The 20,559-nt window shown below is 41.3% G+C and overlaps 1 protein-coding gene across 1 annotated transcript in view; it reads right to left on the bottom strand.

Moving 5' to 3' along the window:
• The window catches only part of KIAA0825 (KIAA0825 ortholog), a 162,227-nt gene that overhangs the window by 46,147 nt on the left and 95,521 nt on the right, over positions 1-20,559 (bottom strand). Inside the window, exons 11-13 of the mRNA XM_015427715.1 lie at positions 18,777-18,890; positions 6,922-7,061; positions 399-587 (exon numbers count right to left, since the gene is read on the bottom strand). Coding sequence (XP_015283201.1) covers positions 399-587; positions 6,922-7,061; positions 18,777-18,890 — 443 coding nt within the window. The remainder of the gene's footprint in view (positions 1-398; positions 588-6,921; positions 7,062-18,776; positions 18,891-20,559) is intronic.

Genomic DNA, 20,559 nt, shown 5'->3' with positions numbered 1-20,559 from the left:
GGAGGAAAAGATAGGTTTAAGATACTTTCAGAGTACTTTTCCAAGAGTATCACCCTCAAGAAGCCAGGCAAACTATCATATTCCATCCCCAATTTTCTTTTGTCCATTTACAAGTACCATACTTGTGGGGTGACCCCCCACCCAGAACTGGCCTCTCACATTGAAAACAGGATGTCCTGTACTCCACATTACAGCTATGAACACTCCACTACTTAACATTGCCACAATTTATCTTGATTTGACAGGAGGGAGGTTAGCAATATTCCTTAAATAAATCTCCAGGACACTTCTAACATTATGTGATTTAAGATGCTGTATGCTTGCTGACATACTGTATCAACATCCCAAGAAGACTAAATCTATATAAACACATGTACATTTCACCATGTTTTTTATACCTGACATGTTGTGCAAACAATCCCACATCTTCTCTTTTTCCATGAAGTTTTCAAGAACAACACCAAGTGATGTGGGAGATAAAGTGCAATAAGACAGTACTGTAAATATTGCTTCAGTTAAACTTGGATTGTTGGTTTTTTTCTCATCAGGGCAAGTACTTTGTTCTCCACATTCAAACAATTCTGATTCTTCAAAACGGAAAAAAAGGAAAACAGTCAAGCCATAATCCAATACACAAGTATGCATCATCCAATGGGGAACTGTCAGCCACCTGGCTTTTATTGCGGCTACTTATTTCATTGGAAAAAAAATACAGGTAGCCCATGGAACAGATAACTCTGTGGGAACACTGAAATACGAAATGATGGGAAGAGTTTATGCCACCTACCCTCAGTGTAGGTGAAATCTGGTGGTATCTCAGAAATGTACAATGTATGTAGCTTTACTAAGAAATACCACAAATCTCATAAACCTCTTTTTTCACTTCCCTCACAATTTCACAGAGAAATTTCCAAGTTCACTTAGAATTTCACTTTCTTTATTTCATTTGATTTTTATCTCACCCCTTCTCCAGCAATCGGGTTATGTGGAGGCTAACAACATAAATACAAAACAAATAAAATACTAATATTCTATATTGGTTTGGTATAGTGGTTAAGAGCGGTGGACTCTAATCTGGAGAATCGGGTTTGATTCCCTACTCCTCCCCAAACAGCCAGCTGGGTGACCTTGGGTTGGTTACAGGTCTTTCAGAGCTGTTATCTCAAGAGCAGTTCTCTCAGAGCTTTCCCAGCCCCACCTACCTCACAGGGTGACTGTTGTGGGGAGAGGAAGGAAAAGAGATTGTAAGCTGCTCTGAGACTCCAAGTGAACGGCAGGGTATAAATCCAACTGTTCTTTTTCTTTTTCTATAAAACAGTTTAACACACTGGCATTCCACCATGATGATCAGAGAAGCTGACAGTAGGCCCAATGAGACTGCCTCAATGGAATGTCTGGAGGAATAATTCCATCTTACAGGCCCTGTGGAACCTAGATAGGTCCCGCAGGGCATGAGTCTCTTCAGACAGAGCATTCCACTAGGTTGGGGCCATGATCAAAAACCCCTTTGTTCTAGTCAGAGTTAAACCAGCTATAGGAAGGCCAGGCACCACCAGAAGTCCATGTAAGGCCGAACGCAAACTCCACAAGGCATGATAATGGAAGGGGTGGTACTTAAGATGGTGGTAGCCACTAGGTATAAATAGGTGCTCTGGGGCAAGTGATGCTCTGTCTTCTTGGTGCTTGGGGGGGTCAACAGTGGGAGGGCTTCTAATGTCCTGGCCCCACTGATGGACCTCCTGATGGCACCTGGTATTTTCAGCCACTGTGTGACAGAGTGTTGGACTGGATGGGCCTTTGGCCTGATCCAACATTGGTGTCTCTTATGTTCTTATGGTACTTTGCATATACCAAAAAACATTAAACTTTCTTCAAATACATTAGAAGTAGGATCAGTGGATGATAGGGAAATGGCTGAGAAGCTGAATGCATTTTTTTTGCCTCTGTCTTCATTGTTGAAAATGGGAAGTGCTTGCCCACTCTAGAACCACTGATTTCAGGAGAAGTGTTGAAAGACCTGAGTCAGATTGAGGTGATGAGAGTAGAGGTCCTATGGCTGATAGACAACTTAAAAACTAATAAATCACCAGGCCCGGATGGCATACATCCAAGAGTTCTGAAAGAACTCAAATGTGAATTTGTGGATCTCCTGACAAAAATATGTAATCTTTCCTTAAAATCTGCCTCCATTCCCGAGGACTGGAAGGTAGCTAATGTCACTCCCATCCTTAAAAAAGGTTCCAGAGGAGATCCGGCAAATTACAGGCCAGTCAGTCTGACGTCGATCCCAGGTAAGCTGGTGGAAACCGTTATTAAGGAAAGAATTCGTAGGCACACTGATGAACGAAAACTATTGAGGCAGACTCAGCATGAGCTGTAAGGGAAGATCTTGCCTCACTAACCTGTTAGTGTTCTTTGAGGGAGTGAACAAACATGTGGACAAGGGAGGAGGAGGAGATTGGATTTATACCCTGCCCTTCACTACCAAAAGGTGTCTCAGAGCGGCTTACAAACTCCTTTCCCTTCCCCACAACAGACACCCTGTGAGGTAGGTGGAGCTGGAGAACTCTTGAAAGAAACTGCTCTTTTTCAAGAACAGCTGTGCTAGAGTTATGGCTTGCCCAAGGTCATCCAGCCAGGTGCAAGTGGAGGAGTGGGGAATCAAACCCGGTTCTCCCAGATTAGATTTCTCAGTGGAGGGTGGTAAGCAGTGGGGTACCGCAGGGATTAGTACTCAGTCCGATGCTTTTTAACTTGTTCATTAATAATTTGGAGTTGGGAGTAAGCAGTGAAGTGGCTAAATTTGTGGATTATATGAACCAGGGAGGATTGTGAGGCACTCCAAAGGGATCTGTCAAGGATGGGCAAGTGGGTGTCAATGTGGCAGATGGGGTTCAATGTGGCCAAGTGCAAGGTGATGCACATTGGAGCCAAAAATCCTAACTATAAATACACATTGATGGGGTCCGAACTGGCAGAGACTGGCCAAGAGAGAGATCTTGGAGTCGTAGTAGATAACTCACTGAAAATGTCAAGACAGTGTGTGACTGCAATGAAAAACGTCAACGTTATGCTGGGGATTGTTAAGAAGGGAACTGAAAACAAATCAAGTATCATAATGCCCCTGTATAAATCGATGGTGCAACCTCATTTGGAATGCTGTGTGCAATTCTGGTCACCACACCTCAGAAAGGATATTATAGCATTGGAAAAAGTGCAGCAAAGGGCAACTAGAATGATAAAAGGTTTGGAACACTTTCCCTCTGAAGAAAGGTTAAAACGCTTAAGAATATAAGAGACGCCAATGTTGGATCAGGCCAAAGGCCCATCCAGTCCAACACTTGCCCCAGAGCCCCTATCTATACCTTGTGGTAGCTAATAGCCACTAATGGACCTCTGCTCTGCTTGGGGCTCTTTAGCTTGGAGAAATGACAGCTGAGGGGTGACATGATCAAGGCTTATAAGATCATGTATGGGATTGAGAAAGAAGTACTTTTCTCCCTTTCTCAGAATACAAGAACTCGTGGGCACTCAATGAAATTGCTGAGCAATTGGGTTAGAACAGACAAAACGAAGTACTTCTTCACCCAAAGAGTGATTAACACATGGAATTCACTGCCACAGGAGGTGGTGGCGGCTACAAGCATGGACAGCTTCAAGAGGGAATTAGATAAACATATGGAGCAGAGGTCCATCAGTGGCTATTAGCCACAAGGTATAGATAGGAACTCTCGGTCTGGGGCAAGTGATGCACTGTAATCTTGGTGCTTGGGGGTGGGGCAACAGTGGGAGGCTTGTAGTGTCCTGGCCCCACTGTTGGACCTCCTGATGGCACCTGGTATTTTTGGCCACTGTGTGACAGAGTGCTGGACTGGATGGGCCATTGGCCTGATCCAACATCAGCTTCTCTTACGTTCTTATGATGGTCCCAGACCATTTAGGGCTTTAAAGGTTAGAATCAACATCTTGAATTTGACCCAGAAACCAATCAGAAGCCAGTGCAGCTGCTTCAAAATAAACTGGATATGTGCAGACCATGATGTATCAGTCAACAGCCTGGCAGCCGCATTCTGGACAATCTGAAGTTGAGTAGGATCCTATTTCAGCAGCAGCTCTTAAGTATAACTCTTTAGCATCAGCACCAATGTTTGTACCATTTTCATTTTACAAAAGCTTTAAAATTACTTTTTAAAATGTCCTTAGCAGGAAATTGCTTTCTGTAGTATCACTGCAACAGGACATCCTCATCTAGCATTTTAAATGTCATTACGTGGCAAACACCAGCAAGGTTTTCTACATCCCCTTGCAATAGTAGCATGCCAATACGTAACACCTTTCCTTCTTGAGTACTTACACAGACGTTTCCATAAATCTCTGACACCTAGGGCATGGTCTAAAAGCACATGACACATCAACCTTGCTACGGTAAGCAAGTTTGTGTCTGATCACTGCCTGAACGGGGACTGCCTTAGAACCCTATGTGAGCCTCCTTGGATGTGAGATGTGAACATAATAGAGAAATACTTCTGTAACAGCAACAACAATAATAAAAGAGGACAACAGCTATTATAACTGAGATGCAGACCAGCCTTTGAGGCAAAAGGAGCCAGCTCATGGAGGAAAAATCCATTTTTATCAGGATGGGACAGCTTTTGCCAGGTGTTGCAATTAATAGTCTGAAATAATGAGATTCTGTCTGGAATAGCAGACTGGCTCCAATTAACTGATAAGGGCCAAGGTCAATATAACCCAGAATATTCCAAAAACTTCCTCTTTACAACCCCCTCACCAAAAGGAAACACTTTCTTCCCAATATGATTAATAGCTGTTGCTGGAAAAGGAAAAGATCTCAGAGTGGTGGAGGCCCTACACATCCAATGTGCTAGGCCAGTGAAACTTGGATACATACACAATCTTTGAAGCTAATCATAAGAAACACAAGCACCTTCATGGCTTGCGTCTCCACCAGTGGAGGCGGGTTCTGGAATACCCAACACTATGTTGACTTGAGTCTTTAGAAACTATTTTAATAAACAGTCTTCATGATGCTAAAATGATCAATCTATGTTTGTGTGGGTTAAACACTATTTTACTTTGTTATTATCCACCTTCAGCAGTGTCCCTGCTACAAATGCTGTTTTAAGGCTAGCGCTCATACCTCCTACTTACTTTTATTATTCTTAGATAAACAATGAACTCCAAGATAGTGTCCACATAATTAATGAAATTTAGTTCTATAAAAACTTGTTTAGGGCTGAACATTTCTAAGTAAGGTACATTCTGCTGAAGCGTGAAGGAATTGTCAGTCAATAGATTAATAATTTCTGTCCCTAAATCCTTGTGATAGTTGAAACAGCCAGTAAAATTCAAGTAGGGTAATACAAGAATACCATGATGAAGTAAGAATATGATCTTCATCAGACATTTGTCAGTCTTTGTAGAAGATGACATATATTTGAATAGATAAGTGAGTACATTACAGAATTCAATAAGAAACATGACAGAAGTTGAATGGTGATGTTCTCCTGACAAATGTTAGAACACTTTAAAATGACAGAACTAAATAGTATGCAAATTTAATATAACCAATATGAAATTGCTTTGTGAAGAGATTATAAAATAAATGCTAACATTATGCAGTTTAACAGCATTACAAAATAGTTGTAGCTAACATTTTAATAGATTGCAAACATTTATTATTTTCAAGCACAGCATTAAGTGGTTTTCAAACTGATTTCCTATGCAAAATAAAGCTATTTATTCTTGACCAAATTATTTCTTATGTAACCACCTCTACTATATAAATGAAACAAACAAATAAACAAACAAACCAGAGTTTAGACTGCCCATATTACGGATAACACTACAATAAACTTATAACAGCTTTTGGCAAAATCACCAGAGTTGAAATATAGCTGTTTCTAAGGGCCAATACAAACATGAACTTTTCTTATATGTAGCTGCTGGAGGTTTGTGCTGGTGGAAGGGTGAATTTAGCTTCCCCCAACATCTGCCCAATATAAATCATTCTACTGAAGCTGTAATTAGCCTTACTGAGGTACACAATAAGGCACCTTTTTACTGCACTGGGGCAAATAGTGGCTTCAGAGGCATGTATGACTTGGACTGGGAAACATGCTGGTAACAGTTAAATTCCCTCCCCAAGAACCACTGTTCTAATCTAATAGATCACAGTTAATTTGTAAGGTAAAATCAAAACTTCAGATCTTCCATGTCTCATCTTTCTTGCACCCTAAGAGTATCATGCCCTGACCTGGATAGCCTGATCTCGTCAGATGTCAGAAGCTAAGCAGGGTCAGCCCTGGTTAGCATTCAGATGGGAGACCACCAGGGAAGTCCAGGATCATGATGCAGAGGTGTCTCTTGCTTCCTACAGAGTTGCCATAAGTCAGTTACTTGATGGGGTGGTGAAAAAAGAATATCATGACAGATCAAAAACCACAGGGTTGGATCCACTGATGCATAAATTGAAAGAGATTTAGCGGTTCTGCTTGCACAAAAGCATGTGCAGCACCTTCCACTCTCCTCCCTATATATTATAGTGCCCAGAAATTGGTAGCAAACATAAATTTTGTGCTGGATCTGACACACTAGTTTGAATAATAAAGTCTAATGATCTAAATACATATTAATTCCTTCTTAAATAGCCACAGCTATGAAACTGATCTACCTTCAATACATGGTCTATGATAAAAAGCAAATATTCAGGCATGGAAAGTATGTCAGTAATTAAACGTATACAATTTTCTTTAGCTTAGTGTATGTCCTTATGTCGATTTACGACATTCAGCCCACTATTTATCCACTAATATTTAAGTAGTGGAACGTGACAACCCTGAATAATGTATTTGTATTTCCACAGTGATACTATTACAAATTATAGATAGCATCGATACTTACTGGAACTTCTCAGCAAAATTTTTACTAAGAGACAATCATGATGTAGCAGTGTTTCCAAAAGCAAGTTCCAATTACAATACGGTTGGGATAAGAGCAGTTTCAATTGACCCCAAGCTGCCATTTCTCTGGCTGATGGAGTCCTTTCAAAATGTAAGATAAAGACAGAATAATGTAGTTAATTTATCTATGAAATTAATAGCCTTAAAGTGCAGATGTAATGCTAACTCCTTTAAATGTCAATTCCTCCCAGATTACTCTGAAAATGCTTTCATGGTTGCTTACTTTAAGGCTGCTCAGGGAAGGAATTACATTTAATCTCAACTAGCTAAAAGCAAATTAACATTTGGTAGACTGCCAAATTTATAACTGATACAAAGTAACCTCACTTATCTCTTTCATTGGGACCATGTATACTCTTGTTTCATGAGGCAAAAATGATTTTAATGCCTGAATAAATTTGACGCATTATATTTTTAATTCAGTGTTATATTTAATTGTTTAGAATGATGTTATAAAATATTTGAAATCAAGTCCATAAAATGAATAAGTAACAAATAGAGAAAAAGAATATGTTAAGACCCACTAGTCACACTACAATTAAGGAAGAATAATAGGATCAAAAGATATGTTCAGTCTATAAAACAGAAACACCTAGTGGGTTTGACCTGGAAATGGCTAGCTAAAGACCAGTGCTAGAAACTGTACCACATACTTGAGTTACCTGCTGTTCAATGTACTTCGTAAAAGCTCATTTTGGTTCTAACATATTAACAAGGTTATCCCCTGGAATATGGAGCTAAAGAGAAATTATTATGTGGTATCCATACTAGCTAGTCTGACTACAAAAAATTCCAAACTGTTCTATCCGCCACGACCTTCCCGCTACAGTTGATACAGTGAATTAACTCAAGGCTCCAAGCACATCTTCTAGACATATTATGGATTATTTCAGCCCACTCAGCCTAGAGGAAGTCAACAAATTGCTCCTAACTGTACGCCCTACCACATGCTCCCTTGATCCATGCCCTTCGTGGCTAATTAAAGCTGGTCACGAGGGGTTTCAAGGTGCCTTGTGGGAGATTATCAACAAGTCCCTCTCAGAGGGGCTGTTCCCAAAGGGACTTACAGACGCAGTGGTGTGCCCTCTTCTGAAAAAGTCATCCTTGAATCTTGCCAAATTGGCTATTGGCCAGTTTCAACTTGCCCTATTTGGGCAAGATAATAGAAAGGGCAGTGGCAACTCAGTTACAGAGCTTTTTGGATGACGCTTCCATTCTAGACCCCTTCCAGTCTGGTTTTCGCCCGGGTCATGGGACGGAGACGGCACTGGTCGTCCTCACAGACAACTTCCGGAGGCATCTGGATCAGGGTGGATTGGCAGTGCTGTTGTTGTTAGACCTGTCGGCTGCATTCGACACGGTCAACCATCAGCTACTGATCCACTGCCTTGCTGACATTGGAGTCCAATGACTAGCCTTGCAGTGGCTTGTTTCCTTTCTCCAAGACTGGGGACAAAGAGTGGTGCTAGGGCAGGGGTGGCCAAACTCGCTTAACGTAAGAGCCACATAGAATAAAACGTCAGATGTTTGAGAGCCGCAAGGCATGAACAAACATTACACGTTTTTACTTGGAAATATGCAGGTTTGCTTTTTATTAACATTAAACTAGACTGCCAGAAATAATAACAAAAGTGGTAAAAGCAGATATTGACAATGATATTTATTTGTGCAATGATATTTGTCTGTTAATGATACTTAGCTTCCCCAGCCACCCTGCCGGGAGCCGCACAATATGTCTGAAAGAGCCGCATGCGGCTCCTGAGCCACAGTTTGGCTACCCCTGTGCTAGGGGATCAGCTGTCCCAAAGGCATCCACTGGAATGTGGAGTGCCTCAAGGAGCAGTGTTGTTCCCGATGCTTTTCAACATCTATATGTGCCCTCTTGCCCAGATTGCCCGGAGACATGGACTGGGCTGTCACCAGTACGTGGATGTCACCCAGCTCTATCTAATGTTGGGCGGCCAGTCCGACTCCAAACCAGAAGATCTAGACCAGGTGTTACAAGCTGTGGCTGGCTGGCTTAGGTTGAGCTGGCTGAAATTGAATTCAATGAAGGTGGAGGTCCTGTGCCTAAGCCGGAGCGGTCCGAGGGTCTGGATCCCGCTCCCGACCTTCGATGGGGCACCATTGGGTCCAGCGCCAGAGGTTAGGAGTCTGGGAGTGCTTCTAGATGCTTCCTTAACAATGGAGGCCCAGGTAGCAGCCACTGCCAAGTCAGCCTTTTACCATCTTTGGCTGTTTAGCAGTTGGTTCCCTTCCTCGAATGCAACGACCTGGAAAAAGTGACCCACGTGATGGTCACCTCGAGATTGAATTACTATGGAGACAGCAGGGGGCAGCAGCGTGCTGTCGCAGGCGTTCGTTCGGGTTGCTCCTGATCAACCCCATTCTTCCTTGTCTTTTGGGGGCTCCCCGGGGTCCCTGGGACCTTTGTTGGGCTTCACCAGACCTCCTGGAGGGAGGCTGGGAGCAGGAGACTTGCTTGGATACCCCGTGAGTAGCAACGAATGAGGGTGGAGGAGAATGTTTCAATGCGGAGACAGGGAATGGCGCAATCATGGCCACCATGAATTGCAAAGATGCAACCGCCCTTTTTAGAGACTAATGAATTAATACAAAACATGATATGCAACAAAACAAGGAAAAACAAGGAATTAAATGTGAGTACAAATTCAAACTGTAAAATCTGTCATTTAGTATTATAAAACCCCTTGAATGACCCCCATTATTGGAAGAATGGCTGGGAAGAGAAACGGGGAGTAAAAAGCACTTAAAAACTATCAGTGGGGTAAAAGGTGAAATTAAGAAAATGGCATTTGAAATGGAGGAAACGGAGGAAGAGCAAAATACACCAATCATGCGATTAACCTGTGAGCTGTTTAAAAAACTTTTATGTGATGAAACTGAACAAGCACTTAAGACGGCATTCGAGAATCTCCGGGAGAGACCACTGGATCTTGTTTTAAAGGAGAAGGATGAGGAAGAGCTTTTATTATCGCAGCAATGTAACCAAGAAAATTTACCACAAGATATTGTGACTCAATCTATAATGGGACGTGAGAGCCAAATTAATCAAGTGGTTAGTACAAATCTGGAGTTAGAAACAGAAAAAGGAGGCTACCAAGATTCACTACATAATAAACCGACCAGGAGGGCTAAATGGAACACGGGGAAAAATACAAGGAAAAACGCCAAACATATCAGAGCCAAGAAAGGACAGAATGCTAATGGAAAGACATATCTTACAAACACGTTGGAAGTAAAAGGACAAGAGCTAAAAGTGGAACTTCACCTTTACAAAGAACTAAGACGTTTAAATATGGTTCTGGCAAAAAAGAAGCTATTGAAAAATACAAGGAAATATATAAGGAAAAATACCAAAAATATCAGAGCCAAGAAAAGACATAAAGCTAATGGAATGACATATTCTACAAGCACATAGGAAATAAAAGGGCAAGAGTTAAAAATGGAATCTCACCTTTACAAGGATTTAAGACATGTAAGTATGGTTCTGGCAAAAAAGAAGTTTCAGAAAATCAGGGAAAGAAAAATGCAATATGATTTGAATTTTGGATTATGTTTTTTAAATTTCTGGGAGTAATGATGAGTGGCTGGGAAACATATCCGTGTCATTGGATGGTTTATTTAATTTTCTTAAGGATTTTGTTAAACACTGAACGTAAGTAAATTTGAGTCAGATTCAAATAATTACACTAGTTATATTAGTTTAAACAGATGTTAAGCTGCAAAATAAGAAATAACGAAATAAGGAATTAGAATACAGCTATAATTTAAGTTGGAACCTTAGATAATGGTTTTGTTAACTGTTTTTGAGTAATGATGAATAGTTGAGAAATATATTGAGGTTATATGAAGGCTGACTTAAATTTTTTATTTGGATACTGTTTAATACTGAAAGTAAATTTGAGTTGGACTTTAATAATAGTATTAACAAATGTATTAGTTATATTAGTTTAAACAGATTTCAGGATGAAAAATAAGAAGATTGGATACCAGTGAGGTGATTATGGTATAAGAATAGGTGCCTTATTTGGTAAAGTATTAGGTATACATTTTGGTAGAGTCATAAAGGAGTTGAAAATTAGATTAATTGAAAAAAAACAATATATAGGCGTATAGGCGCTGGTGTTGGTTTCCATTTTGGAATCTAGAAAATGATAACAGAAGCAATAAATAAGAGTATAAAGTAACAGCAGCTAAAAATTATGAGGAGACTTGATATGTCGGGTATTAATTTAGGGAAAATAAATAATTCTCTTTGTGTAAGGTTTTTGAGATTAAATAATAAGTAAATGGTTTAGGTGTGATAGAAGAAGATATGTTTGCAAAATTAATTGTTTCAAAGTCAGATTAAAGGGATGAATTTATTGGAGAAACTTGGAAATTAGTGATGTATGGACGAGAAAACGAAATTAAGTCGAATTTTGTATGCTATGTTTTGTGAGAATATTTTGGAGAAGCTAAGATGAATATGTCTCTTTGTGTATATGTCTTGTTATTTTTTTGTGTTTAAAAAACCAATAAATATATTATTAAAAGAGAGAGAGAGAGAGATTGGATTACTATAATGCCCTCTACATGGGGCTGCCCTTGTCTCAAATCCAGAAGCTGCAGCTAGCACAAAATGCCGCAGCCAGGCTTTTGATGGGACTCCTTATTTGGGAACACCTCCAACCTGTGCTAAAGACATTGCACTGGCTGCCTATAGCATACTGGATTCATTTCAAGGTGCTGGTTATTACCTTTAATGCCCTTTATGGCCAGAAACCTACATACCTGAGGGACCACCTTTCCCCATATGTACCCCAGAGAGCACTGCAATCAGGGACCCAGAACCGGCTGGTCCTTCTGAGCATCAAGGAGGCTAGGTTAGAAACGCGTTTGGTCTTCAGTAGGATACTTAGATAAAGATTTTTATCAGTATATGTTTTAACATGTGTACACCCTAATAAATATTTGTACTTTTATAATATACGTTGTTCGCTTAGCCCTTTGGTTCGCAGTCTTATCTTGGGTTGAGCCCCCCCCCCCTTTCCAGTTTTAGTAAATACTAGGGCCAGGCTGTTTTCGGTGGCGGCTCCACTCTGGTGGAATGAACTGCCAGAAGTGACCAGGGCCCTGTGGGACCTTTTACAGTTCTGCAGGGCCTGTAAAACGGAGCTCTTCCACCAGACCTTTGGAGCTACCACCACCACTATTAACACCTGACAGCCTATGATGGGAGAGCCCTGACCCCTTGGATCCTCTAATTACTGCCTGAGCTAATCGCCCAGGACAACTAAAGAAGATCAAGGAGCTGACTGCAAGATGAGGAAATCAAGTTACTAGCACTTTATTATATCTATAGTTTTAGCTTTGTTATTTGTATTAAGTGATGTTTGATAATTTTATATTATATTATTGGAAATTTTATTCTGTTCTTGTGTAAGCCGCCCTGAGCTGAATTCAGCCAGGAGGGCAGGGTAAAAATCTAATCAATCAATCAAATCAAATCAAATACATTACTCTCAGCTCTTCATGCTTAAATAGATAAACTACCTTTCTCTCGGACAGTTCCCGTTGATTTCCCTGAGGCTTATATGGGGGAACTTCCCAGTACATTATGCCCCTACTCAAGTTCTTTACAGAAAGGGAGAGAAAAATAAAATACACTTTTTAAAGTTAAATTTGAAAGTAAGCTCATTTGGCTTCACATTAGTGCTTTCATTTATTTGCAAGAAAAAAAATCATATGTAGGTCCAAACTGTTGTTCTTTGAGACTACTGAGCTATTTCCATATTCAAACCTGGACTGCCTAGAGAAATTCACTCATATCTGCATCTCTGCAGGAAATATATATTGAATTTAAAGGCTTTTAAAATCTTTTATAGCTGAATTCTATGATTGATTGTCCAATAAACAAACAATTTCAGATTTCTAATTTATTTCATAACATTCAGTAAATTGGTCTTAGCTCCTTTTTATTACTCTTGCTTTTACAACTTCACTTCTATCATTGCATAAGTAACACTGTGCAAGTTAGCAGCAGCATTTCCCTCCAATTCCTATCTGTGACAAAATCAAGGTCTTTGGACAGTTAGGTATTTCACCAGTAATATTTAAATCAACTAATACAGCACTGGGGGTAGTAATAAAACTTAACTGTCATTGACCAGATGGGCTGTTATTGCCTTTCAGTATATTTACTTGTTCTTGGCTCTTATAGCATCATGCAAATGGAAATGTACAATGACGTTATTCACTCAGAGGGAAAATAGAGTACTGTAGACATTCCCTGCAGTCAGGATGCTAACACCAGTAAAGGCCCTGAAAATTTTATACTGGACATATGGAGAGGCATATGTTCTCTCATCCTCCAAGCTCATGTAGTTGTGAATATAAGGCTAACCACATGATGAGGCAAAAGGTGAACTATATATAAATATGGTACACAGAAATGTTTAGTTCTGTAATAAGAAAAGAGCAAGTGATGATTTGCATTGACTCCCATAAAAGTAGTGCAATTTGAGGCCAGCTATTATAATTTGATACCTCACAGAAGAGCTACTGGCAGCCTCACTTTCTCCAAATCATATAACAAAGTACAGGTACCCTAGCATGGTATCACTGAGCTGTACTGGGGCCACAGAACAATCACTGACACAAAACCCTGTAAATCTACTGCACCATAACTATGTTCAAATGGAAATCCTGCTCTTCTGCAAACATACAGAGAATCAACAGAGCTTAAGACAGGGTTCTTACAGTGCAGTCATAAATTGAACTATAGCCTTCTAAGCCCATTGATTTTGATGCATTTAGAAGGCTGTAACTATGTTTAATATTGCACAGTCACTAAATAAAGGTCAATATTTATAATCAATTCATCTAAATCTCAACATGGTGCCATCTGTGGATACTCAAATCTAAAGTCTGGAGCCATGGATAGATGAGAACTTTTACAAATGTGAGAAAAGTTCCAGGTTCGCAGAGAAATCTTTAAAAAGAAGTTGGGGGGTTAAAACCCACCCAAAAGACAGGGGCAATCCCTGTGGCTTTAACAAACTAATCTCCTCAGTGGCTGTTGCGAGGCAACTACCACAGCACTGCCAGCCTTCAAGACTTGGTTTCTGACAGTAAAAGCCTTGTCTGGTGCCTCTTTAGACTTTATGACTGCCATGGCATCATTAGAACTCTCCCAGGTTATACTGGTCCCCATGCACAGAGCAGGCCACACGCTGGATCTGATCTTTCCAGGGCTGCTTTGGTCTTTGAGGGAGGACTCATCAGGTCCAGCAACCACATGGCTTGCATGATTCACCAAGCCCCGGCTATTTGCTACTGTTCAACAACAGCCAGTTTTAGTAAATACTAATGGAATGACATATTCTACAAGCACATAGGAAATAAAAGGGCAAGTGTTAAAGCCAGTGTGGTGTAGCTGTTAAGAGTTTTGAAAGAGGATCTGGGAACCCTGGTTTCAATTCCTACTCTGTCATGGTGCTCACTAGATGACATTGGATCAGTCATACTGACTGTGGTTTTTTTTGGTGCACTATAAATCTGCAGCACAGCTGCGAGGCAACTACCACAGCACTGCCAGCCTTCAAGACTTGGTTTCTGACAGTAAAAGCCTTGTGTGGTGCCTATTTAGACAACAACAACAACAACAACAGGATTTATTAGGAAAGGCAATTTTGACCTGGCATGCTTGACTGAGATCTGGGTGGATGAGGGTGAAGTGGTGGCTCTCACTTAGCTGACTCCCCCAGGATACTTGGTCCTTCATCAACTGCAAATGGGAAGATGGAGAGGAAAGCAATTCTTATCCAGGATTCTTTCTCCTTCAAGCAGCTTCCTGCACCAAATATTGCCAGCACTGAATGTGTAGACCTGGCGTGGGGTGCCAGGGAGAGAGTGGAAGTCTTGCAGGTTTACCATCCACCCAGCTTACTAGAGGCGGTGGCAGAGTGGGCCTGGCATTTCTCCAAACTGATAGTTTTGGGAGACTTCCATGTCCACGCTGACGCTGCCTTGTTTGGTACCTCTTTAGACTTTATGACTGCCATGGCATCATTAGAACTCTCCCAGGTTATACTGGTCCCCATGCACAGAGCAGGCCACACGCTGGATCTGATCTTTTGTGCAGCTATTGAACTGGATTCAGCATCACTTTGCAAACCAGTGCCATGGGCTGATCATTTACCTTATGAAGGTCAGTTTGAGATTTGCCTCCTCCCTCTGCAGGAACTTAATTATGCTGGGCTGCAGAGCATCATGGATCCAATCAGATTTCAGAACATTCTGTGGGATTTGTCTGGCTCTGCTGGCATCTCCCTTGATGAAATCACTGATGCCTGAAATCTGGGCCTTCAGGAGACCATTCACCCCATTTGCTCCCCAGTGCCCTCTTTGCTATCATACTACCTTGGCTCCCTGGTATAAGGATGAACTAAGGATCGTAAAAAGGGGGCTTAGAAGGCTAGACTGGTGCTGGCAATGAACATGACAAAGCAACAAGAACACTTTATATAGCCCGCTTGAAGTCCTATGAAGTGGCAGTGAAGGCAGCAAAGCGCTCTTATTTCTCTGCCTCCATTGCATCCGCCAGGTCATGTCCAGCTCAACTACACACCCTCTGTTAAAATCAGCTAGGTTCCCACAACAGTTTATGGCTTCGGGTTCCTCAAAATCGAGAGGAGTGGCCATAATCTTGGCAAAACGGACTAATTTTATTCTGAAAGAGAAGGAAGTAGATCCCATGGGACATCATATTTTCATCAAAGGCACAATAAATGGATTGATATGGACCTTTGCCTCCATTTACGCTCCAAATTCAGTACAGATTTCACCACACCTTAAAAAGGATATTATAGCTTTGGAAAAAGTGCAGAAAAGGGCAACTCGAATGATAAAAGGGTTGGAACACTTTCCCTATGAGGAACGGTTAAGGCGCTTAGGGCTCTTTAGCTTGGAGAAAAGACGACTGAGGGGTGACATGATCGAGGTTTATAAGATTATGCATGGGAAAGAGCAGGTAGAGAAAGAGGTACTTTTCTCCCTTTCTCACAATACAAGAACTCGTGGGCACTCCATGAAACTGCTGAGCGGTCGGGTTAGAACAGATAAAAGGAAGTACTTCTTCACCCAAAGAGTGATTAACACATGGAATTCACTGCCACAGGAAGTGGTGGCAACTACAAGCATGGACGGCTTCAAAAGGGAATTAGATAAGCATATGGAGTAGAGGTCCATCAGTGGGTATTAGCCACAAGGTATAGATAGGAGCTCTGGGGCAAGTGATGCTCTGTCTTCTTGGTGCTTGGGGGGGTCAACAGTGGGAGGGCTTCTAATGTCCTGGCCCCACTGGTGGATCTCCTGATGGCACTGGTATTTCTGTCCACTGTGTGACACAGGGTGTTGGAGGGGATGGGCCTTTGGCCTGATCCAACATTGGCGTCTCTTAGATCCCATGGGGCGTTATAGCTTCATCAAAGGTATAATAAATGGCTTGATATGGACCTTTGCCTCCATTTACGCTCCAAATTCAGTACAGATTATTTTCCTCCAAGACATTCTCGATAAATTGCAAGCTTTTAGAGAGGGCCACCTGATAGTGGTGAAAAATAACATTCACTTTCCCAAAAATGGAAGTCCCCGGGGAAAATGCACACTCCAAAATGTTGTGGGGAGCATAAATAGACTGTAAAATGGATGTGGAAGGACCACTGGTCCAAAGTTAGCCAGGGAATGACAGTACAGCTGATAGCATATGTCTCATATGTAAATCATTATTATACTTATTCAAACAGCAAGAAAATCATTCATTTGCTTCTAAACATGTGATAACTTCTAAAAATACCAATCTGAACAACACAATGAAAAGGAGTGCTTTCCAGAATTATGTAGCCTATCCCAAAATAGCTACTTATTCAAATAAAGGTTTGCCTATTTCCTTAAACCATAAAATATTACAGCAAGGGTCAGTAACCTTTTAAAATCAAAGAGCCAAACAGCATCAACAGGAGATCAACAAATAGCCAGCATAAGGAAGCTAGTTTGCATAACTGAAAACACATAACACACGTATTTCATAATTTCTATGGCCACATTGGTTGTTGCAAGTCCCTTAATAGGAAGTAGCACAGACAATGTATCCCAATACGTAATAAATATACACAGAAGCACCCTAAATGATTTAGGCATAAATCTGCACATGATTTGCACCTGGATTACTGGCAACTGTTCACCTCTATCATTTCCCTTTCTGTAAAGCATATCTAAGCCCTTTAGTCCTATAAAAACCTTTGCTTTATTTATTGATTTAAAACATTTATTAGCTGCCTTTTTCCTATGCGGAATGCAAAGCTGCTTAACAATATAAATAAAATATTATAAAAACACACTAATACCACAATTTGTAAAGCACATAGAAGTCAAACCCATAAATATTCTTGGTCGTAGTTACTGCAATACATACATGCATGTATGCATTCAGGCACCTCACCATTCCCCTAATCCAAAATGCTAGAAAGTTAGTTTGCGATAATTCCCAACTCTATGACAAACCCTTCAGGACATCAGGCAGACAGGGGCTTTTCTACTACAGCTGCCCTAGACAAAGGTCCCTTTGGAACTGTAGTCCCCTCAGCAACTCAATGGCACTTGCAGCCTGGAAGGGGCAAGGCAAGCCCCCTTCCTCCTTGAGTTTTCCTGTTATTCGCTTAATATACTGGTTATTTAGCATCCAACCTATTCCTCCAATATCCCTTAATTTAAATATTTTGTTTTATTTTCAAAGAGACATTTGGTTCAGGAGCTATAGGTTGCAGACCCCTGGAGTACAATCATCCTTGCTGAGTTATATTATTTCCAAACCACTGCTTACATAAGAAACAAGGTGTCATGGACCAGCCAGGGTTCAGTGACAGTGAGGACTCCTCAGAGGAAGAGGGGCCCTGTGTAGTCATCCCAGAGTTCACAGAAGCCACCAGGAAAATGAGGTGGTGGCATTCCTTTCCTGGACTTGCAGTAGAAAGCTGATTTAGAATCACCTCCACCCTCCAGCTTTAATTCAGCAGGTAAAAGTCAGCTTCCCACCCCCAGCCTGGGATCCTAAAAACCACTCATCCTGGAGGTTTTTTGTCATCTTCTGGGTGTGGAACAGCAGTCACTGGGGACGTGGAGGGAGGTATTTGTGAATTTCCTGCATTGTGCAGGGGGTTGGACTAGATGATGCTGGAGGTTCCTTCCAACTCTGAGTCTATGATTCTAACTCAATTAAATACCATCTTACAAATATATTTGTAAACTAAAGACAGCTTTGAATTTTTAGGGGCTTGAACAAATCTATCATGGTTTGTTAACAGCTTATGGGCATTGGAACATTCTCTACCTGGTATGAATCCCCATCACAAGTCCTAAACATAGTTAACATGAACAAGGTTTCAAACTGGCTTGAAACTACGGTTGCCAGATTTAGTAGGCATTAACCATAGTTAAGGTGAATGTCCAGTGAGGAAGGGATAGACAGACTTTGAATTATACACAGAAGAGGCAAGATGAAGGTTTACATGGTCCCATGACTCACTCCGAATCCCTTGGATATGGATAAAGAATGGTTTACATTCCTTATCTGGACTGGTTCCATTTATACAGAAGATATAATTTCATAAAATTCTAATAGCTTTTTCACACTAGATTTAAAATATTAAACTTTATTGGCAATAAAAGTATCAGTATGCAACACAGGAATATAACAGTTTCCATTCTACAACATCACCTGGAGATACTCACTTAAGAAATGAAGGGGAAAATTCTGTTATTCCGTATAACCAGTGTAATGGTTGGCTAACAGGAGGTTCCAAAACAAGTGAAGGAATGGGATCATTAAAACTACTCTGAAATGTTCTGAAAAATAAAAATAATTCAGAAGCATAAAACATTATGTTTAGCAGCAGACACTGAAAAAAGATAGAAACACTTTGATCAAAACAGCTTGTTGCTCAGACAAAAGTTCAGCTCACACAAGGGGGGAGAGATGTCTGATTTCTGCCAATTCCCGTCAGCAGCAGTCCTGTGTACCCCATAATGTCATTACATAATGTTTCCCCGTCTTTCAGGAGTGGATAGGGCTGCCAAGTGGGGGCGGGGGGTGGGTAAACCCCCGCTTTCGAGGCCCGATTTCTGCCGCCGCGGAATCGGGCCCCCGGGGGAACCCCACCCCAGCGTTCGCGTCATCAGGAAGTGACGTGAGCACACCGGGCATGCTGGGGGCGGGGCCACAGCCATACAAGGGAAAACTCTATGGTTTTCCCTTGTATGGCCATGGCCCCGCCCCCAGCGTGCCTGGCGTCCTCCCGTCACTTCCAGGTGACGTGCGCGCAGTGCGTGCACACACACACAAGATGCCGGCCGGGAGCCCCCCGCTCCCGGTGAAGATACACTTGGCAACCCTAGGAGTGGAGTATGGAAGGTGGCACAGAGAAGGAGAGAACCCCTTGCAGCCCTATTATAAATGCTCCATAAACAATACATCTATTATTATTATATTTCTATATTTATGGTTTTAAGAACTGTTATTGTATTAACCAATGTTATACTTTTATACTGTATTGTTGGGATTTTATTCTGTTCTTATGTAAGCCACCCTGAGCCGGTCTCAGCCGGGAGGGCGGGGTAAAAAGCCAAATTATTATTGTTGTTGTTGTTGTTGTTATACAAACATCAATTGTTTAATTTTTGCTGGATATTACAATGCCACCACAAATATTTATGAAAAGCAGCAAAGTCTAATAAAATAGTACTAAGTTCTACTGTTTATTTCTGAATACATTTGGAAGCATGGATCTGAAATTAAATAATTATTTTATTTAAAACACTTTTTATGTTTCCCGAAGACAGCAAACAATCAAAAACATTTTAAAAATTCTTGACAATACATATAAATAAAACCAATTTTAAAAATACCTAAATGGGAAAGAGGATCAGTGAGGAAATGACAAATAAAATGGAAAAGATTTCACCTGCTGGTGGAAGATAATGATGGAGGGGGATAGATAAATCTCCCTGGGAGGGAATTACATAATTTTTATGCCATGACTGAGAAGGCCTTTTCCCAGTTTGCCACCCATCTAGCAGATTAGGCATCTATTCATTAGGCATCTATACCCTCAAAGGAACTCTGGGTTCTTGAGAAAGACGACATTTACAGATGCCTACTCTCCTTTGACCCAAAATTTGCAGTGTACCGTATTTTTCGCTCCATAAGACGCACCTGACCATAAGACGCACCTATTTTTTTGGGGAGGAAAACAGGAAATCCTTCCCCAGCTAAACAATTGAGGAAAATGTCCTGTCCCTTTAATAGAGGCTTGTTGTATGTTAATAGGCAGTTGAGCTCTAGCTGGGCCGCCGCCTGCCAGCCCTTCCCTTGGGAGAAGAAGGGGCGGCGGTGGCCTCGTTCTCCAGGCCCAGCAGTGGGTAGATCAGCGCTGCTCCTCTGTCGCCGGCATCCCAGCTCCTGCAGCCGGGGTTGGACAGGAGGAGGTGTTTGGTGCAGTGGCAGGTCTGCATCAGG

Source organism: Gekko japonicus, unplaced genomic scaffold (assembly GCF_001447785.1).
Source record: "Gekko japonicus isolate JY-2015 unplaced genomic scaffold, Gekko_japonicus_V1.1 scaffold363, whole genome shotgun sequence".
Classification (NCBI taxonomy): Eukaryota; Metazoa; Chordata; class Lepidosauria; order Squamata; family Gekkonidae; genus Gekko; species Gekko japonicus.
The sequence above is the reverse complement of the archived record's forward strand: the minus strand, read 5'-3'. Positions and strand labels throughout refer to the sequence as shown.